The following is a 20269-nucleotide window of genomic DNA, read 5'->3' as shown; positions in this document are numbered from 1 at the left end:
TGAGGTACTATTGTTGCTTCTCACTCAGCTGCTTCTTGCCTAAACCCAAACAGGAATTCAAATCTCCAGTCTATGTAGAAGTTCTAGGCCTAAGGAATCAACATATCATGAATAACTAATCTGTGGCAGCCAGTCCCACAAGTTTTTATGAATGGCACTTGGCTATTTTCATATCCTTCAAAGCAGAAACGGAAAAGACCAGAGATTTGGTTAAAATCAGAGAAAACACTTTTGAAAAAGACCAAAAGATATTGGCCCACAGGCTTGATACTCCCTTTAGAAGGAACTGACTTTTCTCTTTCTTACTTATCCGCTAAAAGCTGCAGAACTTTCTAATTATATTCAAAATGGTTTGTAAATGGCATCACAGTACTATGTGGAAAAGCTTTACTAATTACCGAGACAGAGTCCAATTGTGCATGGCTGCAAGACAAATAGCCAAGAAAAGCTACAACAAAGCCAACAGAAGTTATCACCTAAGATGTCAGAACTCAGGAACCACAAAAAGCTTTTTTAAAAAATCAATGAAATACTAAACAAGTTACCAAAGGTAGGCAGTGGGAAATCAAGGATAATATAACTTTGCTATCAACACTTTTTCCAACTTGTGAAGGTGCATGTTCTACACCACAGATACAATCCTGTCAAAGGTAAGTACCGTAAATCCCATTGACTGCACACATGCTTAAAAATTTCCACTAAAATAAATGGAATGTTAAGAGCATTGAACTTAAGCTAGATGGTGCCCCCAATTTATGATGAAACCTTCTGAAATAAGTTACCAGTAAAGGTATTGAAGAAACTCTGACAACTAGCAAGTTAACTATCAAATATACATTTCCCTCACAGATTGTTAGTTGCATATATTCACAACTACTTACAAGCCACTTATTCTTGACAAACCTATACTTTTCTACAAGCTGCAAGTAGAACCTTTGCAGAGTGTGACTGCTTAAGCGCAGCGCTCAGCCCAAAGTTACACCAAAATGCTTGATATGCAAGGAACAATCCAAACAAAGATTATGTTCTTTAAAGACCCACCCATTTCAACAGCAGAGATTTAAGCCTGTGCTTAACTCTGTAGAAGTCAACAAAGAACTTAGAAGAGCTTGGATAGAGTTCACATCTCTTCACATATTTTTGCATTATAACACACCACACTTGACCACTATATCTTGGAATTTAAAAGGTTTGATTTTCTAAAATTGACATGAGAATGCTACATTCCTCAGAGACTAAATATTTCTGAAAGCCTTTATGCACATTACCAAATGTTTCATACATGGCTAGATTTCATTCTTTATACCGTCAAGAGGATGCTATATTAAAGCAATTTGAAAAGCAGGCAAGTTATTGTGCAAGCAGGGTCAAGAGCAGTTCTGCTGTTGGGAAGTTTTATCATCTTCCTCCTGTCTTTATCAAATTAACACTTGAGACAAAGATGCACCATAGCTACGTCTTCATTAATTCCTGACAAGTGTAAGAGCATTTACATCAGATTCACACAGATCTTAACTATACCTTGGAGAGAAGCAAAATGCAAGACATGCAAACAAATGCCAACACCTGCCACATGCAGCAGAGCCCACAAATTCTGCCTGTTTGTTTTTAAAAACACAAACAATTCAAACTTCGTGCTAAGTTTCCAATGACTTGATTGACAATTCTTGCTGGGGGAGGGGGAGTGGCTTTACACTGATGGTGGCAGAGCCTTTTTGAACAAGATTTTGATTCCAATGTGCTATGATTTAAACAATCCAGCCAGTGAAAAACACAGAAATTGGATGTATCTACCTCGTTAGTGTTCCAACGGTGCCTCTCTTTTGGTAAACTGGAACATTTTGGTAGACATTCAAGCAGCTTTTTCGGTAAAAAGATTTTTACATGACTTCCATTGCTGTTTCCATGATCATCTACAAAGAGGAAAAAAGTAAATACAATACATCAGAAAACAAGACTTAGAACTTATTCCTCCTCTCTGATGCAAAAGGTTCAAGTTCTCTCTCTCTCTCTCTCTCTCTCTCTCTCTCTCTCTCTCTCTCACACACACACACACACACACACACACACACACAGAGAGAGAGAGAGAGAGAGAGAGAATTCATCTCCATAACTTGTCGCATTACGAATACCACTTGTGACCATAAGGCTATGAGCCACTACAAAACTAAGCTTGTACCACAGACATAATAGTCCCTTGATCTCACAAGCGGAGACTAAGTTTATGAGCTGACATCTTTCCAAACCAACCACACAAGCTGCCAGCAGCTTTGTTCCCAAGTGGTACTAAATGAAGTGTCAGAACAGCAAATCCAATCTCTGCTGCCACTTCTACAGAAGACATTCCCAGTACCCCAGTATGCCTTCTATACAAGGGAGAGCTAAAGAGGTAATTTTAAACTACAATCCCTTTGGGGATTTATTTATTTTTTAAATCATGAATAGTCCTAGATTACAGCAATAGAGTCTGAGTCCTGGGTTTGGTGTAGGGTTGACCACAAACCAGAAAGAGTACAACAAATAACTTCCAGTTCTAGACTGGAAAATAATGCAAAATAATGTTCTCTATTCACTATCTCCACACACACACAAAAATCAGGTATGACAGTTGAAGAGCAAGTTCAATAGTGCTGAGAGTGTCAGGTCAGTATAAGAGATCATGTATGGTTCAGTAATACCACAACAACTCTTGACACTTCTGCAAATGATTGGAGCAGTCACAGGTTACTTGAAAAACAGAATCTGAATTGGAAAATTCAACTGGAATCTCATTAGCCAAGGTTTGCTCTTGGCTTACTGCTTGTGGTATGTTTTGAGAGAAACAGATCATGAGCGCTTGTTTGCAAGTAACACTGAGCCAGCTTCTGGTTTATTTCCCTCCCAATGCAACGAAGGCAGGAATAGGGGGAGTAAATGCACCAGCACATTGCTTGCCTTCATTAAGCAACAGCTTGTTTTTAACTATGCTTTAAAGTGACATGTGACCCAGGCCACTGTGCTACTTATTCATTTTATTCAACAGCACATTTTGAGAAATGAATACGTTTCCATGGGAAAGCACAGTACCAGAATTTTTTTCCTCCTCTGGATCACTGCATGAACCATATAACCATAGCATCCCAATCCTCACATACAAAAGGACAGAGGCCTGGCCATTGCAAACTGCTATAGTCTCCTGAAGCAACACAATAGCTATTGAACGGCTACTAAACCACAAAGTCTCCCAGATGTCTAGAGTGAGCTGGAGCATGACCGCCTACATGGAGACCAAACCCAAGTCATGATGGACAGGAAGACTGCACAGCTGTGGGGAGGGTTTGTTCTTCTCAACTTAAATTCTTATGATTACTCTACAGCATGTACTGTCCAAGGTGCTGTAAAAAAAAAGCTTATACCAGTTAAAAATAAATATGGCCCTCTCTCCAGATTTTTCAGCATGTATGTTTGTATAATCAAAGATCTGAAAGCAAAAGCAAAAGAAGTTTGGATAGCAAAAAGGAAAACATAAATGCAGTACAAGCAACCTAGGAGTGAATTACTGTACTATCAGCCTTAGTTGTGTGCATTGAGCACATTTGAGGATTTGTTAGAATACCACATCCGGGCCTAAAATAAGGTGTAGGTAACAAGCGGCTGGCGCTGTGGGTAAAACCTCAGTGCCTAGGACTTGCCGATCGCATGGTCGGCGGTTCGAATCCCCGCAGCGGGGTGAGCTCCCGTCGTTCGGTCCCAGCTCCTGCCCACCTAGCAGTTCGAAAGCACCCTTAAGTGCAAGTAGATAAATAGGTACCGCTTTATAGCGGAAAGGTAAACGGCGTTTCCGTGTGCTGCTCTGGTGCCGGTTCGCTAGAGCAGCTTCGTCACACTGGCCACGTGACCCGGAAGTGTCTGCGGACAGCGCTGGCCCCCGGCCTCTAGAGTGAGATGAGCGCACAACCCTAGAGTCTGTCAAGACTGGCCCGTACGGGCAGGGGTACCTTTACCTTTTTAACAAGCGGCTATTCATATAGGCTGCATTTAATTTGCAGAAAAGAGGGGGGCAGACAGACATAGAAATAACATCTTATCCCACTGAAAAGTAGATTATCTTCCACTGACATTTCCAAATGTTTTTCTACTTTCAGTCTTACACAAGGAATAATGTGCATGGCCTAAAATACAGTCCTCAAGAAAGACTTGTATTATAAGCATCTATCAGCTTCACCAGACAAAAAAGTACTATAAAATGTTTAAGCTCAGACACGAAGCAGACCCAGGTCAAGACAGACAGGGAAGCTTTACTCAGGGATCAGTGTGGTATAGCGGTTGTCAGTCTAGAACTGGGGAGACCCAAGTTGAAATCCCCTTTAAGCCATGAAAGCTCACTGGGTGACTCGGACCAGTCACCAACTCTAAGCCTAACCTACCTCAGAGGGTTGTTATGAGGATAAAATAGGGGTGGGGAGGGAGAGGGAAGGACTATGCATGCTGCCTTGATGAACTAAGTCTACAGTGAACACCAAAATTACAGAAATGAAGCCTCTCGATTTTATCATTCTCCTTATTTAAAGCAAAGATCTGGCATTCAGATCTAAACTGTCTTTTCATTCTTTCAAATTCACACTAAGTTGCTACTTGCATGACAGAACATCAAGCAAAGCTGCTCCTCTTTGAAGCATCTACGTAGCATAAAAAGGGAGAGAAAAGGAAGTACTGTTGGGTTACACATGTTCTGATGCCAGAGTAAAGAAACTGTTAAGACATGGAGATCATGCGTCATTTTATTCTTATCAACTTTCGGCAACTGGAGTCACTGCTTAGTACAAACCAAAATATGGAGCCTTTGGTCTGGATATACAATGGTACCTCTGGATGCGAACGGGATCCGTGTCCCTACAAGAACTATCAACTTTTTATCGCTTCAGGAAGGGGCAGGGAACCTCCAGCTTGCAGAATTAATTAGACCAGCCAGGCTTCCTCATCTGACCCACAAGGCCATTTTGAAAAAAGCCATGTGCATCAGCTGTGGGCAGCTGAAGTTGCACTAGGCCAAAAGGGGGATTGCAGGCACTGCTGGCCAGCTGATTGTCAGAGCTTCAAAGCTTATCACAGGGCTTTCAGAAAGAACCAATGGTCAGCTGGTGAATCCTGAGTCTTCTCTTGAGTCCTGCACAGCCAACAACCCTCATGAAGGACCAAACCGGTGAAGGCCTCTTATCCATTTCTTGAACCCATACAAACTTCACATTGACTGGAAGGGTAAAATGGAGCTAAGAACCAAACTGTCACACTTTATACACTGAACTATTCATTTCATGTGCACAGTGGACAAATGCAAAAATTGGGGCAAAGGAGGCAAGAACATGGAGCAGCAAGTGGCAGACCACAACTGAATTCAATATTAGGAACAAGAGCTCCACGTCATTTTAAAAAAAAAAATAATACAGCTGAAGCAGAAAAAAATTCCCCGTGACAAAATAACAAAGCGGCTACATATTCAGGTAAGGCATCGTTCGTAAGTGTCTTGGGTGTAGTACACTAAGCCAAAACTTAGGAATTACTAACTGAACTCAGTGGGACTTAAAAATTGGAAAATTGGACTGGACAGCAGTCCAAGTTCTGCAAAGCAATCATCCAAACTCCATGGTACAAAAATCTTAAAAGTCTTAAAAGTCTAAAAGGTAAGTGAGGGAAGGGAGAGAAGGCCAACCAATAAAAGTCCATAAAGGATTCTGAATTAATTACACTCTATAAAGTCTTGGTGGTTTTATAGCCTCATTCACATTCCTTGCACTTCATCCTCCCAAAGGAGGCAACATAGACAAAAATTTGAAACATACAACATGCCTCCCTCCCTCTATATACACATACACATACCCCTCTCTCTCTTTTTTTTACCAGTTCTTACATATTTGGTGATCCAATAGATTTGGAACTGTAGGCCTTTAACTATCAAAGCTTTGGTGCAAATAACTTTTTACTGTTTGCAATGTACATCCCCCACCAAAGGGTCCCATAAAACAGACCTTCCATTCGGGTTCAAAATGCTTCATTTAACATACTGTATTTATATTCCACCTCTCCATCCTACAAAGAGCCAAGGACACAAGAACAAATCCCTAAGAACATTATACTGGCCACTGTGACTGCAGATATTTACACATGTTTATAATATCATCATCATTTATTAATTTATATACCACTTATATGCCAAAATGGCTTCTAACTGGTTTACAAATATAAAACAAATGCACAGAACATGCAGTCTTGTTCTACCTACAGTCTATTCCAACTATACAAAAGCAACACGCTTGCACTGCTTGGCTGTTCCTCCCAACACTGACAAACAGCTGTGTCAGGTCAAGTCTTTTCCTGCCCTTGTAATTTCAACACACTCAAGATTAGGTCACAAAAAGGTAATCGTTATGTTTTAGAACAGTTGTTCTCAAACTTTTTCTCCACTTAAAAATTGCTGATTGTATTGGAGGACTACTTAAATGATTTTTCTGCCTATTGCAGCAATTGTAATGCACTGTGCTGGATTATTTCCAAGTGTATTTTACAGCTTCTTTTATTTCTTATGTTGTATTTTACTGTATACCTTCCGAAGAATACATATTGTAATACAATAATATACACAATAAGAATTAAAAGCAGCAATAAAAATACAATTAAAGTTCAATACAATTATTTAATACAGGCATACTGTGAACAACCAGAACGAGGCTTGCAGAAAACCTCTGTTTTAGAACTAAACAATCTGCTACACAAGATCAGGCGGTGGGCAGGAAGCCACTGCATGGGCAGGTATACTCCCAACAAATTCAACAGCCAGGATATGAATGCAAACAGTGAAAAGTATTTAATGATGTTACTGCTCTTTGGCAGAATCACTAGATTATGCCTCTAAGCAATTTTAGAGTTCAGGGAAATATTTTTGAGAGAGGAAATAAAGATGTCATTGGAGACATACTGCAGTATGATTATCCAATTCAAGACATTTCTCCTGAAGCCTGGAAAAGTAATATTTTGGACTGAACATCTTGTCATTTATTTACCCTGCACACAGTTCTTCTGGATCACAAACAAGCTGATTACTCCCATCAAGTTCTCACTACATAATAATGTGATGACAGAACTCCTCAATGCAATTACTCTCATGCAGCTAACTGCTACTACCTATTCAAACTATGCTACTTCTCTGTTCACTTTCGTCTCCCAGCTGACTTAGGTGGATATGTACGAGGCGGGGGGGAGGCGGGGAGAGAGATCACAGCAGCACCATACTTCACCGAACACTACAGGCCACAAATATCTGAATAGGCTACCTCCTTTCCTATATAGACCATCTCGAGAGTGTGGGCCCTCTTGGGTAGTCATACCACCCACAAATGTTTGAGGGGTGCTGGCCCAAGAGAGAACATCCCTGTGGCATCCCCTAAGTTGTAGAATTCCCTCCCCACAGAGGTGCATCTTCAGTAAAGGTAAAGGGACCCCTGACCATTAGGTCCAGTCATGGCTGACTCTGGGGTTGCGGTGCTCATCTCACTTTATTGGCCAAGGGAGCTGGCATACAGCTTCCGGGTCATGTGGCCAGCATGACTAAGCCGCTACTGGCGAACCAGAGCAGTGCACGGAAACGCCATTTACCTTCCCGTCGGAGCGGTACCTATTTATCTACTTGCACTTTGACGTGCTTTTGAACTGCTAGGTTGGCAGGAGCAGGGACCGAGCAACAGGAGCTCACCCCGTCGCGGGGATTCAAACCACCAACCTTCTGATCGGCAAGTCCTAGGCTCTGTGGTTTAACCCACAGCGTCACCCGCGTCTCTATTGCACTTCAGTATATAGGTTTTACCGTATGCTGAAAATTCACCTCTTTGCCCCGGCCTTCGACATATATATCTCACCAAATTCTTTTGCTTTTCAGCTGTTTTAACTGCTTCTAATGTTGCACTGCCATACAACCCTGAGACCTCAGGGTGAAGGGTGTGTAAGAAATCCAGATGATGATGATGATGATGATGATGATGATGATGTACATTCTCAAGCTGCTATCTCTTAAGTCCCGTTGAGTTTATGCATGAGAAAGCAGAGTGAAGACGAAATGCATAAAATGAATAGCACAGGTTTGAAGCCCAGCTCAAATCGCCAAGTAAGATCAAATACATCTAAGAATATTATTTAACAAGAAGGTTTAGTGGAAAGGGGGGAGGGAGGGAGAAATTCTGAAAGCGGCAGTAGTAGTGCTAAAAATAGCCATCTGGGTGACAGACTGCAAGCTCAACATGTGCTTGAAAACTGAACAAAGCAGCAATACACACCAGGGCAGTTTCCAGCTCCACGCAGCCTAGCTGGCCTTTTTTGTACAAGCCCTGGAGCGGCTGCATTTGTACCATTTAGGTTTGCTTCCAGGCAGTCGTTTTTCAAAGCCTGCAAAATTGTTTTCTCGCCTTTTACAGGGCACTTGTCTTTTCCATAATTATTGTAAAAGCTAAAGTAGTAAGAGATAAGAATCTACAAGTGTAGGAACAAAACTGCAACAAGAAAAAGTAGTTACCTGTACTGAAATTAAAAAAAACAACCTCTGTACAGTTGTACCTTGGATCCCAAACGCCTTGCAAGTCGAACATTTTGGCTCCCGAACGCCGCAAACCCAGAAGTGAGTGTTCTGGTTTGCGAACGTTCTTTGGAACCCGAACGTCCAACGGGGCTTCCGTGGCTTCCGATTGGCTGCAGGAGCTTCCTGCAGCCAATCAGAAAACGCACTTCAGTTTCCAAACGTTTTGGAAGTTGAATGACTCCATTCAACTTCTAAGGTACGACTTTCACATTGTAAGGTAGTAGACACCCTACCAAGAAACTCTGCCAATGCTTCCCCAAGCTGGTGCCCATAGATGTTTTGGACTACAACTCCCTTGCATCAGGCAGCATGTCAGCATGTTTAGGAAAGACTTCTTCATAACCAAGATATAAACAGCAGCTGTAGTCAATTTCAAGAAAAGAGCAGGAAGAAGATAACTACACATAGCATGAAAAGAAGATGTGAGGGGGAGAAGCCCAGGGACAACACCCTCATTCCCCAATGGCTTTCCAGCAAACCAACCTCCTGCTTCCAGGAAGTCACTAAGCAACACACAAGATCAACTACAGTCATACCTTGGGTTGAAGTAGCTTCGGGTTAAGCATTTTCGGGTTGCGCTCCACCAGTGGCGTAGCGTGGGTTGTCAGCACCCTGGGCAAGGCAAGTAATTTGCGCCCCCTAACCCGTGGATTTGCGCCCCCTAACCCGTGGATTTGCCCTAACCCCAGATGTTGCACTCGGTGCGGCCGGCCCCCCCTGCACCCCCCACGCTACGCCACTGCGCTCCACAATGACCCGGAAGTAATGGAGTCCATTACTTCTGGGTTTCGCCGCTCGCGCAGGCACTCAAAATGATGTCACGCGCATGCGCAGAAGAGGCTAATCGCGACCTGCAAACGTGGGTTGTGTTCGCTTCAGGATGCGAACGGGGCTCCGGAATGGATCCCGTTCGCATCCAGAGGTACCACTGTACAATATTATGTATCTTTAGCAACTGGTATTCAGAAGCCCATTGTTTCCAATCCTGGAGACTCCATTCAACAGTTAGAGAGAATAACCAGTGAAGCAGAGCAGGAAAATGTCCATTTTTATTTCCACACAATTTTTTCCCAGTTCTAGAAATGCATAGTTTCTTAATGATTAATCTAATGAGTAGATAGAATGCCACTGCATTTGGGCAATTTCAACATTTTAATTACTTTCTCAGATGACTTTACCTGGAAAATATTCAATATGTGGGTCTTTGGGCAGATTGAAACTAGCTTATTAATAGGTTTAAATGCCTTGTTATTTTCTTCTTAAATGATACAAGGGAAGTGCATGCTGCTGAATAGTCATGTCTTTACAAGAATGGCAATAAAAATAATTTCCAGGGAAAGCTTTGGATTTGTTTAAACACTGAAACCACATTAAGGTTGCAAACCTATACATACTTAGCTTGGACTAAGTCCCAAGAATTCAGTGAGACTTCTGTCCAAGTACACTTGTCTAGGATTGCACTGTAATTGTGCTTCAAATGTTTTTCCTAATCAAATATTTCACTCCAAATATATTTAGCTATAGGAAACTTTAGATTATTATAGAACAGATAAAATTTAGATTGCACATCTATATTTAATAAACTAAACTTTAAAAAGCATCAAATGAAGATGGGAAACTAGGTGCCAATTAATTAAGGGTATTTGACGCATTTTTGGTAGATTATATGATTCAAAATTTCACTCTGAAGAACCATTAAGACCATCTTTCATCTCCCAGAATTTCTCCAACCCCATGCCTTTTTCTACATTATCAGTCCATGGCCATCACCACATCTTCTGGCTCACACAACTGAATTTCATACCATTATTATGCCTTCCTGTTTGTGTGAACTGCTTTTCCTGTGACTGTTTTGAATCTCCTGCCATTGAGTTATTAGATAACCCAAAGCTCTAGTATTACAAGTTAGAACAAAAATATACCTGCACTTTCTCTACATTTTACATAGTTTTAAAAACCATTATTCCCCTTTTAGTCATTTTTCTTCTAAACTAAAAAGCCCCCGATATTTTGCCCATAGTAAAGGTGCTTGAAACCTTTTGATTGCATTGGTTGCCTTTTGAAAAAATGGGAAAGAGCAGTTATCATTTTTGAGATGAAGCAACCAGAACAGTAACCCATATTTCAAATGCAGCTGCACTAGGCCAAATAATACCGGTCTCGGGAGAGAATAGCCTTACAGACCTGTACCCTCTTATTTTCATTCCCATTTGATTCCTGATAATCACTAGCAAAGAACTTGTCCTTTCCACACAAACATACACATCCATACACTTGCAGTTATTTCAAAATGATATATTGGAAGAAATCAATGGGTCACAGAAATTCTCCAGTTCTTTTCCCTACAGTGACCTTTTGGAACCAAGAAGCTTCCTTGCATCTTTGTCGGGGCCTGGAGCCAAAAGACAAAACCTGACTGGACTATCAACTACAGTATTTCCCAGGTTCCTAGGCATCAAAATGCAAAGCGAAAGTCACATTCCATTAAAAAAAACCTGGGGGAAAGTTGCCAGTCCAAGTTTCCTACCCTATTTACTAAACCTTTAATTTTGTAACATTTCTAAATATACTCAAAAATTGATCTGTGTCCACTTCTAGATGAAGCCATCAGTTTAAAGTTAGATGTTACTTAATATTTCTACAAGTGACGAAAATCTGTAAATTTAAGAGGGGGCACAATTTCATTTTTAAAGTGAACCCTATTCCAGAACAGCCATTTGTTGCTTAAACGCTGAAAGCCCTGCTCCCATTCCAGTCATGTATGAAAACCTCAGGGGCAGCTAAGGCTTCCAGCTGAACTAATAGCAAATTCCACAGCAGAGATCTTTCTGTTGATGATTTGCTGCCCCCAGCCTATGGTTGGTCAATAAAACCAGAACAGTTCTTCAACAGCAGCTACCGCTGTCATGCAGTACATTTTACAAGCAAGAGAATCAAAGTAGATGGCCACAGGAAATGCCCTTCAAAGTCCAAACTCCAACATGAGCAAGACCTTTGGACAGAGAGGTTTTTTTTACACAAACAACAACAACAACAACATGCTTTTTTAAAAAACCAGATCATAACATGCCTATGTTCTGCAAGAGACGTCATCAGATGCCGTTCCAATCCCCAGCCCGCTGAAGATTAAGTTTTATAACTGCCAGTCCTAAACTATAGGCACAGGCTACATTTTCCCTTAGCTTTAACACTCCACAAAGGTCTTCATTTTTCAAATTAAATGCTCGATTTTACCAAGAAGCAGCTCAGCAAGAAGCTATTTCAAATCTATACAATAGAGAATCCACTTAGCACAGCTATCTGCGTTCACCTGTTAACTAATCTGTTCATGGTCCCCCCCCCAAAACCCCATTCTATGCCTTGCTATAAATATTCACTTGAATACTTAACACTTCAAAATCCACACACACTTTTTTGTCTCCAGAAATATGGCTGGCAGTTTGAGAAATGAGTTTTAAATGCTGAATTATCTGCCCTGGTGGAGACGACTATTTCTCCATGCTTATGTTCTGGTAACATTATCACCCCCAGGAAGTACATCATCACCCCAAGTGAGCCACCAGTACAGCACTCTGGACTGAAATACTAAGGGGTGAAAACAATTTAACAACCATAATTTCAAACCATTCTCACAACAGGGGCAAGTACTACAAGAACATCCCTAAAACCCTCCACTGATAATGACACCCTTCCCTTGTCATTTATTCCCCCCTGTTGTGGGTGGCAGAGAACAGTTAAGAGGCAGCCACCCTTCAATACAAATGGATAAACATGACTTCCTTCTTAGCACCAGCGCTTTCCACTTCATCCATGGTGCCTTAGGGAGTGCATCAATGGCTTACAAAATACAGTCAGATTCTCAGACCTGAGAATGGTCAGCCCACTTGATTTCACACGCAGTTAAGTCCAGAGATTATTAAACATTAAGTTTTATAAGTTAACCGGAACAGCATCTGCAATTATAAACCACTAGTGAAATACTTGTCTTTGTACAATCATTAAAGGAGAGAAATGGCTCCCTTTATACTTTTGACAGAGGTTAAGTATCATGTGATTAAGCAAAGCAAAAAAGAATTTTTGCCATCCCCCCCCCCCAAGAAAGAGAGAAAGGCCACCCACAGGCCAGCTCACTAAAATAACAATAAATATTTACTAAGTGGAAAACAAGTTAATGTCAGGATGTTTAGAACAATCTGAGCAACTGTAAAGGACAGTGTAACCCATTTTAAAATTATGTAATAATTTACAGACAAAGTAAACACAAAGTAATGGAGGTAAAATGTTCTTTTTGGGTGGGGATCAAGCAGTTTGGAATATGGCAATCTCAGAGAGCTCACAGGAGTTTGATGATGAGCAAGAGTTTTCTGGATGTTAATTTAAATGCCAGCATTCACATCTACTATCTACAAGGACCAGGAATGTAGTTGAGGAAGGGCAATACATGAAGAGACATTTCTAAACACCAATGCATGAATATCACATGACAACACTACTATCACATGGCATGGCAAGACTACATGACACCTTCCTGCTTAAACAGGGTGCAAGTCAAGGCTTACAGCAGACCTTCTGCAGCAGAGAAACAAGTGACCTTGCAGGTTAATCGTCTCAACACACTAACAGCTGTTGCAGTCCCCAAAGAACTAGACTTCCTGAACATTGTACAAGAATGAAGCTTTAAGCGCTATTCAAGCAACTTTATGGCTTATAACTACTAGCCCACATGAAATTCATTCACCTCAAGTAATGCCTGTACCAAAACAGGACATCAACAACCTTTTACATGAGGAAAATGCTTATTCGCATCTTAGAAGGCAAAGCCAGCATCTTCCTCTCCATTTACTCACCCACGCAAGCTCGATTATCCCGAAACTTCCACGGCGCACAGCAAATGGACGTGCAGAAGCCATGAATTTGGGAGCTCAAGTCAGTGATTTTGTGAATGGGGGGAAAGATGTGGCTCACTGTATAACTACAGTACATGTTTAGCTGAATATGTGCAGTTGCAAATGGGGTATTTTAAAGCACAAGAGTTATAAAACTGGTGGAAGATTTTGAATGGCATCCTTTGACCTACTATGTTAACAAAAGACTCTTCACCTTCTCTATTAAGGCAAACACATATTAACATCCCTTTCTATATTGTTTCAGCAGCATCTCCATAAGGAAAGAGAACAAGTGCCATTTCACTCCCTCAGACCCCCAAAGTCCATTCCAGCATGCAGGGCCCCAAGTACCCAGCCACAACAGTTTGATTGGATGCAAGTCCTCTGTGACATCTGATACTACTACCAACTGAAAAGCCATTGACTACATCTAGAAATTTCAAGTTGCTTTCCAGCCCTGCTAGCACTGTACAAATAAAGGCAATGTTGCATGTTTCTGACAAAGTTATGCAAATGAATGAAAGCCTTGAACAAAAAGAAAACTATTCACATATGGGTTTTGGGTTTTTGGGGTTTTTTTGCTGTTTGGAACCTGCTTTTTAATCTCAAGAGTAAACATCCCCTACTTGTCATATCTGTATGATTAAGGTTTGGGCACAGCTTCCCACCTCACCTCATGCCACCTTAGTACTTTTGAAGTTCTAAATGCAATATGCAAAACAACAACTTTGATTGCAACCGATGCCTTGGCAAGTGTACGCAGGTACGACTACAGAAGCACAGAAAAGAACATTTAACCATCCAGCATTACACAGCCTATATAAAGACAGGACATGTTTAACCCTTGAAAACCTTTACTTGCAAAAAAAATTAAATATCTCACAGAGTTAGCATTCATATATACCAGCCCAATGTGTATATTTAAAATGTTCTTAAAGGGATCAGCCAATACACTACAAATTTCTTTGACAGTACATCACTACCCCCTTGTGGCTATGCAATAAAAGCCTCGTGTTCCGATTTTCAAAACCGTATTCTCTTCATGCAACTTCACCAAAAAGTTACAGGCTTTACCTCTTCCCGTCACAAGTAATCTTTTTTTACCTATTGAGCTTTAATTAATTCCAAGACCAAGGTGACATCTCAATAAGACTTTTGTACATCACACAAAAGGTTCAAACACTTGTGGAGAATTCATTAACAAAATCAATTTGATTTTAATATAAAATTTATTGCTTTAAAATTCTGTAAACAACAAACAATTTGATCCCTCATTTTATCCCTGGCTAGAGTCCTTGATTACTACTGCCACCATTTCAATTACTACACCACTCCCATTGTGCAGTAATGTTTAAAGCATAGACATGCACCATACCAACTTTATTTTAGTTCAGCTAAAAGTTTTAGCTCTCGATCAAAAAAGAAGTTGAATGCTAATTTGTAATACATAAAACGAGCCACCTGAGATTGATTTGTAGCACCTCAGATACCATATCCCAATCACAGGTGGTTTTTTTTTTCCATTCTCATTTTTAGACTACTTTGAATATTAGGCCTTTGACACCAGTATCTCACCTGCACCAACATGCCCCAAAGCAAACTCTAAACCCACTGACTCAAAACAAGGGAAACTCCTCTGCTTACTGGACATTCCAAATATTTTGTGGGACCAAAATAATTCTAACCTAGACCAAGAAAATGGCATGCACATGGATTATTGCCTAAATATTTTAACAGACAGGCACATAAGGACATATGCAAGGAAGATATGCATTGAGCAATTCCTTCTGATGGAGATATGTAGACACAAGTTATGCACATTTACATATTTGAAGCATTAGAACAGATTGATTGATTTGCACAAGAAAAAAGTACACACATCACACATGTGAACAGCCCTGGGATCTTCAGCTGAAGCCCAGTATACAAATTTAATAAACAACAACAGGATGGAAGGAAAGAAGGAAGGAAGATCATGCCACTAAGGCAAAATACTGTACTACTAGAAAAGAATGTTTGATAACATCACACATTGGGTATGCTTATTGAGTGGGCATATTATTATGAATGGCAATTCCCACATCTCAAACTGCCTTACACTGAACCACAGCCCACTGGTCCATCTAGCTCAATATGATCTACACCATTTCCAACTGACAAGGGCTCTCCAAGGTCTCCAGCAGACAGAGGTTTTTCCCAAACCTTCTTACTTAAGATTATTTAACCAGAGATGCCTGCTGCAAAGCATGTGCTTTACTAATGAGCTAGTACTACTCTGTAGTAGATGGTTACCAATCCCCATTTTGAAAAGTCACACCTAGAATGCCTAGCCCCTTTCCCTAAGAAACACTGGTACGGTTGGGTGCATGTGCCCCAGCTTTCACTTTGCATGGGCCACTGTGGTTGTCTGTCCTATAATGAACACACACTGGCAGGATCAGCCCTTCCCATAATGCAAGGCCAAAAAAAAAGCTGTAGCTCAGTGATAGAGCACCTGCTTTGCATGTGAAAGGTCCCATGTTTAATCCCTAGCATCTCCAGGCATGGAGAGCCACTGCCAGTCAGTGAGCTCAATGGATCAAGCGTCTGATTCAACAGAAGGCAGCTTCCAATGTTCCTAAATGGATAGCACCAACACACCTGCCTACAGGTGAGGGAGGCATATTAAGATTGTTAGGGCTCAGCATCAATTAGGCCATATTGCACCTGTGACTGAAGTATATACAGGAGAAACAAAATGGTGCCAAGAGGTGAAGTTGATTTGAAAGCAGTCAATCAACCCCATTAAAAACATGTCCCCTCTCAGATGTCTTACAGCGTGATGCAGAAGAGGTAGTAAACCAAGGGTTGAATAGCCAGCCCATGCCCCACTAGGCCCACAACACAGAGAGGAAGCAACAAGGGGCAGCATCATAAGGAAACAAGCAGATGTGGGTCAATTACAAACCTAAGCATAAAGTTGGGTAAATGCCATCAAATTTATTTACTTCTCTATACGGAGAGGGAGAGACGAATGTCCAGCCATACAGGTGTGCCTGTACTACCCAGAGATGGCCCGTGGAGCATACATAAGGGTGAAAATGCTATCATGCACACATTTAAATCACACATATTCATTATTCTATACAAACGGCTACCTCTCTACTTGTGCATGCCAAATACCTACGTGCATGACACTGCTGTAGCCTCCACTTGCACCTCCAAGCAGCACTACCATACCTTCTCCTTGAACAACAGCAGAGGATAGACTATTTGGAGCAATATGGTAATGCCTCAGCTGCCATGAGATGCAAGGCCCTGTCCTCCACTCAATTTATTCAGTTTCCCACCCACCCCCACCAACAGAAAGGATGACCTGGCCTCCAGCTTACTTTTTAAGGCATGCCCTTGGCTGCCCAGAACATTGCCTCTTTCTCTGGTCCACAACACTGATGTTTTTTTCACGCACATATTAATCATGCACGTACCACAGCACTTTTCTCTGCCCATGCTAGCTACCAAGGATCAACAGGGTTATATTTTTTAATGTTCCAAGGCCTTGCCCTTGTCAGTGACAACAGCAAACCAGATCCCCACATAAAAAGGCTGGATGTATGTATTTCCCCTGCCCCTTACTCCACCACATCTTACCACAGCCCAGCAAAAGAGCTGGCAAAATTATGCCTCTCTTTCCCTACATCTGGAGAAGTCAAACATCCCTTCCCTCCAATTGCACAAATAGCAACGCCTGCTGTGACCTCACTATGGCTCAAACCTTACCCTGCCTTCAGTAAGCAGGCCTGTCCCACCAACACTGTACAGCAGAGTGCCTGTGTCCTTGTATGCAATCAGACACGGATCTTCCAAACTGACAAGTAAATGCCCACTTTCAGCTGCATTTGCCATTGGCAGATTACTGTGTGGGTCAGCAATATCCCAACACGAAAAGGCACCAATCCCATGTCCTGCTTAAATATACGAAAGGAAGTGAGGGCAATCGCAACCTTCCAGTGCCAGAGACTGGAGAGAAAGTGCCAGTGCTCTTTCCCCAGTATGCAAAGAGTGACTTTGACAGACCTTTCCACTGACAAGGAGAACAGGTGGCTCTGTCGCTCCTTTGCCTGGCAAACCCTGGCAGGTGAACCATGTGTTCAAAGGCAGGGCTTGTCCGCTTGCAATCCTCACACAGAGAAAGATGCTGCTTATGCCTTTGGTGCTCACAGGGGTGTATGAGCATGTCACAGCTGCCAGACAGCCACTCTCTTAGCACACAGGACCTTAACCCACCCAACCCTCCCCACTTGGACGTCATCACAGTGCACTGACAGAACTGGCCAGCCAGCCCAAATCGCGGGACATGCCAACTCCAACACGCTCCACGGAGCAGGCAGACGTCACCTCTAGGGGTTTCTTTTCTTTCTTTTAGGTATTCAGCACCTAAAGGCAAATATTTTTGATTTCTGCCTAAAAGTGCTGCTTCCTACCCCACCCCCCAGCCTAACAAACAAGAGGCACAGACGTGTGTATGTGTGTTTTGTGTTCCCACGCCGAACTCTTCTCTTTTTGCGCCCCTCCAGCATTCTCCTTGCAGCTCAAGACGGACACCCATTCCATCACCACCACCCCAGGGACAAACCCCCCGTTCGCCTAGGGAAGACCCCCCCCAATTCTCTCTCTTCCCACCCCACCCCCCGCCTCACTTGTCATGCAAGGCAATGAGAGGCGGAATCCTATTCCGGAGGGTCGCCAGGAGCGGAGGCGGGGGAGGGGTTTGCGCGCGCGCGCGCGCCCCCTCTCTCCTCGCCCCCCCTCTCCCATTGGCCGGCCATTCCCCGCCCCCAGGCTGCCCTCTCCGCCGACCCCTCCCCTCAGCAGCGGCAGCAGCTCCTCGAAACTTTCGGGCCGGGAGACCGAGCCGAGACGCCGAGCCGAGACACCGCCTCGTTGGGCTGGTTTGGAAGAATTTTGGAGGAAGCGCGCGCGAGGCGGCGGGGAGGGAGCGGAATTCGAGAGTGGGGGCTGTCCCCCCTTGCGCGCGCGCGCGCGTTCCCGCCTGCGCGCCCCCGCCGCGTGTCCCCTCAGCCCTCCCGGCCACCCTCCCGCCGTCCCCTCCATCAGTCAGTGAAACCAGCCGGGTCTGTCCTGCCGGCGCTTCGGTTCCCTCCCTCCCATCCCTCACAGCTCACCTTCCGGCTTGTTTTCGGCGGCCATTTCCCCTCCGCGCGCCACATCCTCCTCCGCCGCCTCCTCCTCGCGACCGGGATCCAGGCAGGCGCGCGCGCCGCTGCCGTTGCCGCCACCGCCTGCTGCCCCCGCCCCTTCCTCCTGCCGACCTATTTCCGGTTCCGCTCCCTCTCTCTCAGGCCCCCCCACCAGTTTCCCCTGCTGTCGCCGCTGTTGTTACCCCCCTGCCGTCCACCTCCAGCCCCTGCCGCCGTTGTTGCCTGCCTGCCTGCGTCCCCTCGCCGCCGCCGCCTCCGACACCGGACCAGCCAACCGACCCCCCCAGCCGCCGCCTCACAGGCAGTGCGGCGCTCCCATTGGGCCTTTCGCGGACTGATGCCTGTCTCCACCAACCCTCGCTGAGCAGAGGCGAGCCGGAAGGGAGGATGGGCCTGACTGGCACCGTCGCCGGCCTATGGGCGACTAAGTCGGCGAGTGGGCGGGAGAAGAGGAGGGAGGCGCATCAGAGGCGCTAGTGCGGCCATGATGAAAGGAGCGGGGAGAGGCAGAGGGACTCTCTAGACTGGGGAGAGTAGCCAATCAGACTCTAGAAAGGTGCGGAGAGGGTTGATAGCAGGTGGTTCAGCCAATAGCCGTGCCAAATGAGGGCGTTAGGATAGATGCGGCGGGGAAAAACCGTGACGCAAATGCGAGGCAGCGAATAGGGCGAGGAAGCGCGACGCCGGAGGGAGGGAGGGAGCCGCGTCCCAAAGGGAGAGAAGGGAGCAGAGAGGGAGAATGAAGGCGGGGGCTGGAATCCGATGCGCGCTCCTATTGGTCAGCTGGCATTGACAGGCAGCCACGCCCCTGCTCGCCTTGTTAACCCTAAACAAAGGCTCTGATTGGCGGAGGCGCAAAAGGGGCACTGTGACCAATGGAGGGGGTGCGGAGCGAATCCGCAGTTCTGATTGACCAAGGGGTCCTCTCAGTGGTTTACTTCAATGGTTGAAAGTGTCTAGATCTCTGTCCGATTGGAGGATATCCCTTGGTCCCTGCCATCACTGGCTGTTCTGCTGGGTTCTGGAGGGGCTTGTGTCTGCATGGGTCCTTATTTGCAAAAAGCAAATAAAAAGATCGTTATTAATCCATTAATTAATTAATTAATTAATTATGCTTTGTGTTAATTGCATTATCTGTTTATTACTGTGCCTGTTTTTCTTATTACTGCGCTGATTAATTTCATTGTTGCAATTATAATTTTTTATTGATGCAATTATATTTTTTTATTGTTATAGCAACTATTCCATTTAAAAATGATAATGTTAGGACGGCTGTTAGTATTATCACCATTATAATTGTTGCAAAGATTAATTTAATTTAAAAGCATACATTTAGGACAGACAGTGGTAGTGGTAATACTGTACAACCATTATTAATTTCAGGAGCCCTCCAACCCGCTGCCAAGCACCTCCTGGTCCTGCTAGCTTTATACTGTATAGGAAACTTTCAAATTAAAGTTTTGGATTTTTTAAACCCAAGTACCTTTTTAGTGGCTCAAAACATATTTTAATAGATAAATCTGCCCTATTTATTAAAGTTGCAGCCCTAATATGTTCATATTTTATGCCACAGGAATGGA

The 20269-nt window shown here is 43.4% G+C and overlaps 1 protein-coding gene across 4 annotated transcripts in view; it reads right to left on the bottom strand.

Moving 5' to 3' along the window:
• The window catches only part of CAMTA1 (calmodulin binding transcription activator 1), a 692042-nt gene extending 672651 nt beyond the window's left edge, over positions 1–19391 (bottom strand). For 3 of the 4 annotated variants that reach the window (XM_053400466.1, XM_053400467.1, XM_053400468.1), the window contains exons 1-2: positions 18654–19390; positions 1795–1913 (exon numbers count right to left, since the gene is read on the bottom strand). In XM_053400466.1, coding sequence (XP_053256441.1) covers positions 1795–1913; positions 18654–18678 — 144 coding nt within the window. In that variant the 5' untranslated portion in view covers positions 18679–19390. Of the gene's footprint in view, positions 1–1794; positions 1914–18653 lie in introns of all 4 variants that reach the window. The other variant, XM_053400464.1, reaches the window with a different exon arrangement.
• Positions 19392–20269: the final 878 nt, after the last annotated feature.

Source organism: Podarcis raffonei, chromosome 8 (genome assembly GCF_027172205.1).
Source record: "Podarcis raffonei isolate rPodRaf1 chromosome 8, rPodRaf1.pri, whole genome shotgun sequence".
Taxonomy (NCBI): domain Eukaryota; kingdom Metazoa; phylum Chordata; class Lepidosauria; order Squamata; family Lacertidae; genus Podarcis; species Podarcis raffonei.
The sequence above is the reverse complement of the archived record's forward strand: the minus strand, read 5'-3'. Positions and strand labels throughout refer to the sequence as shown.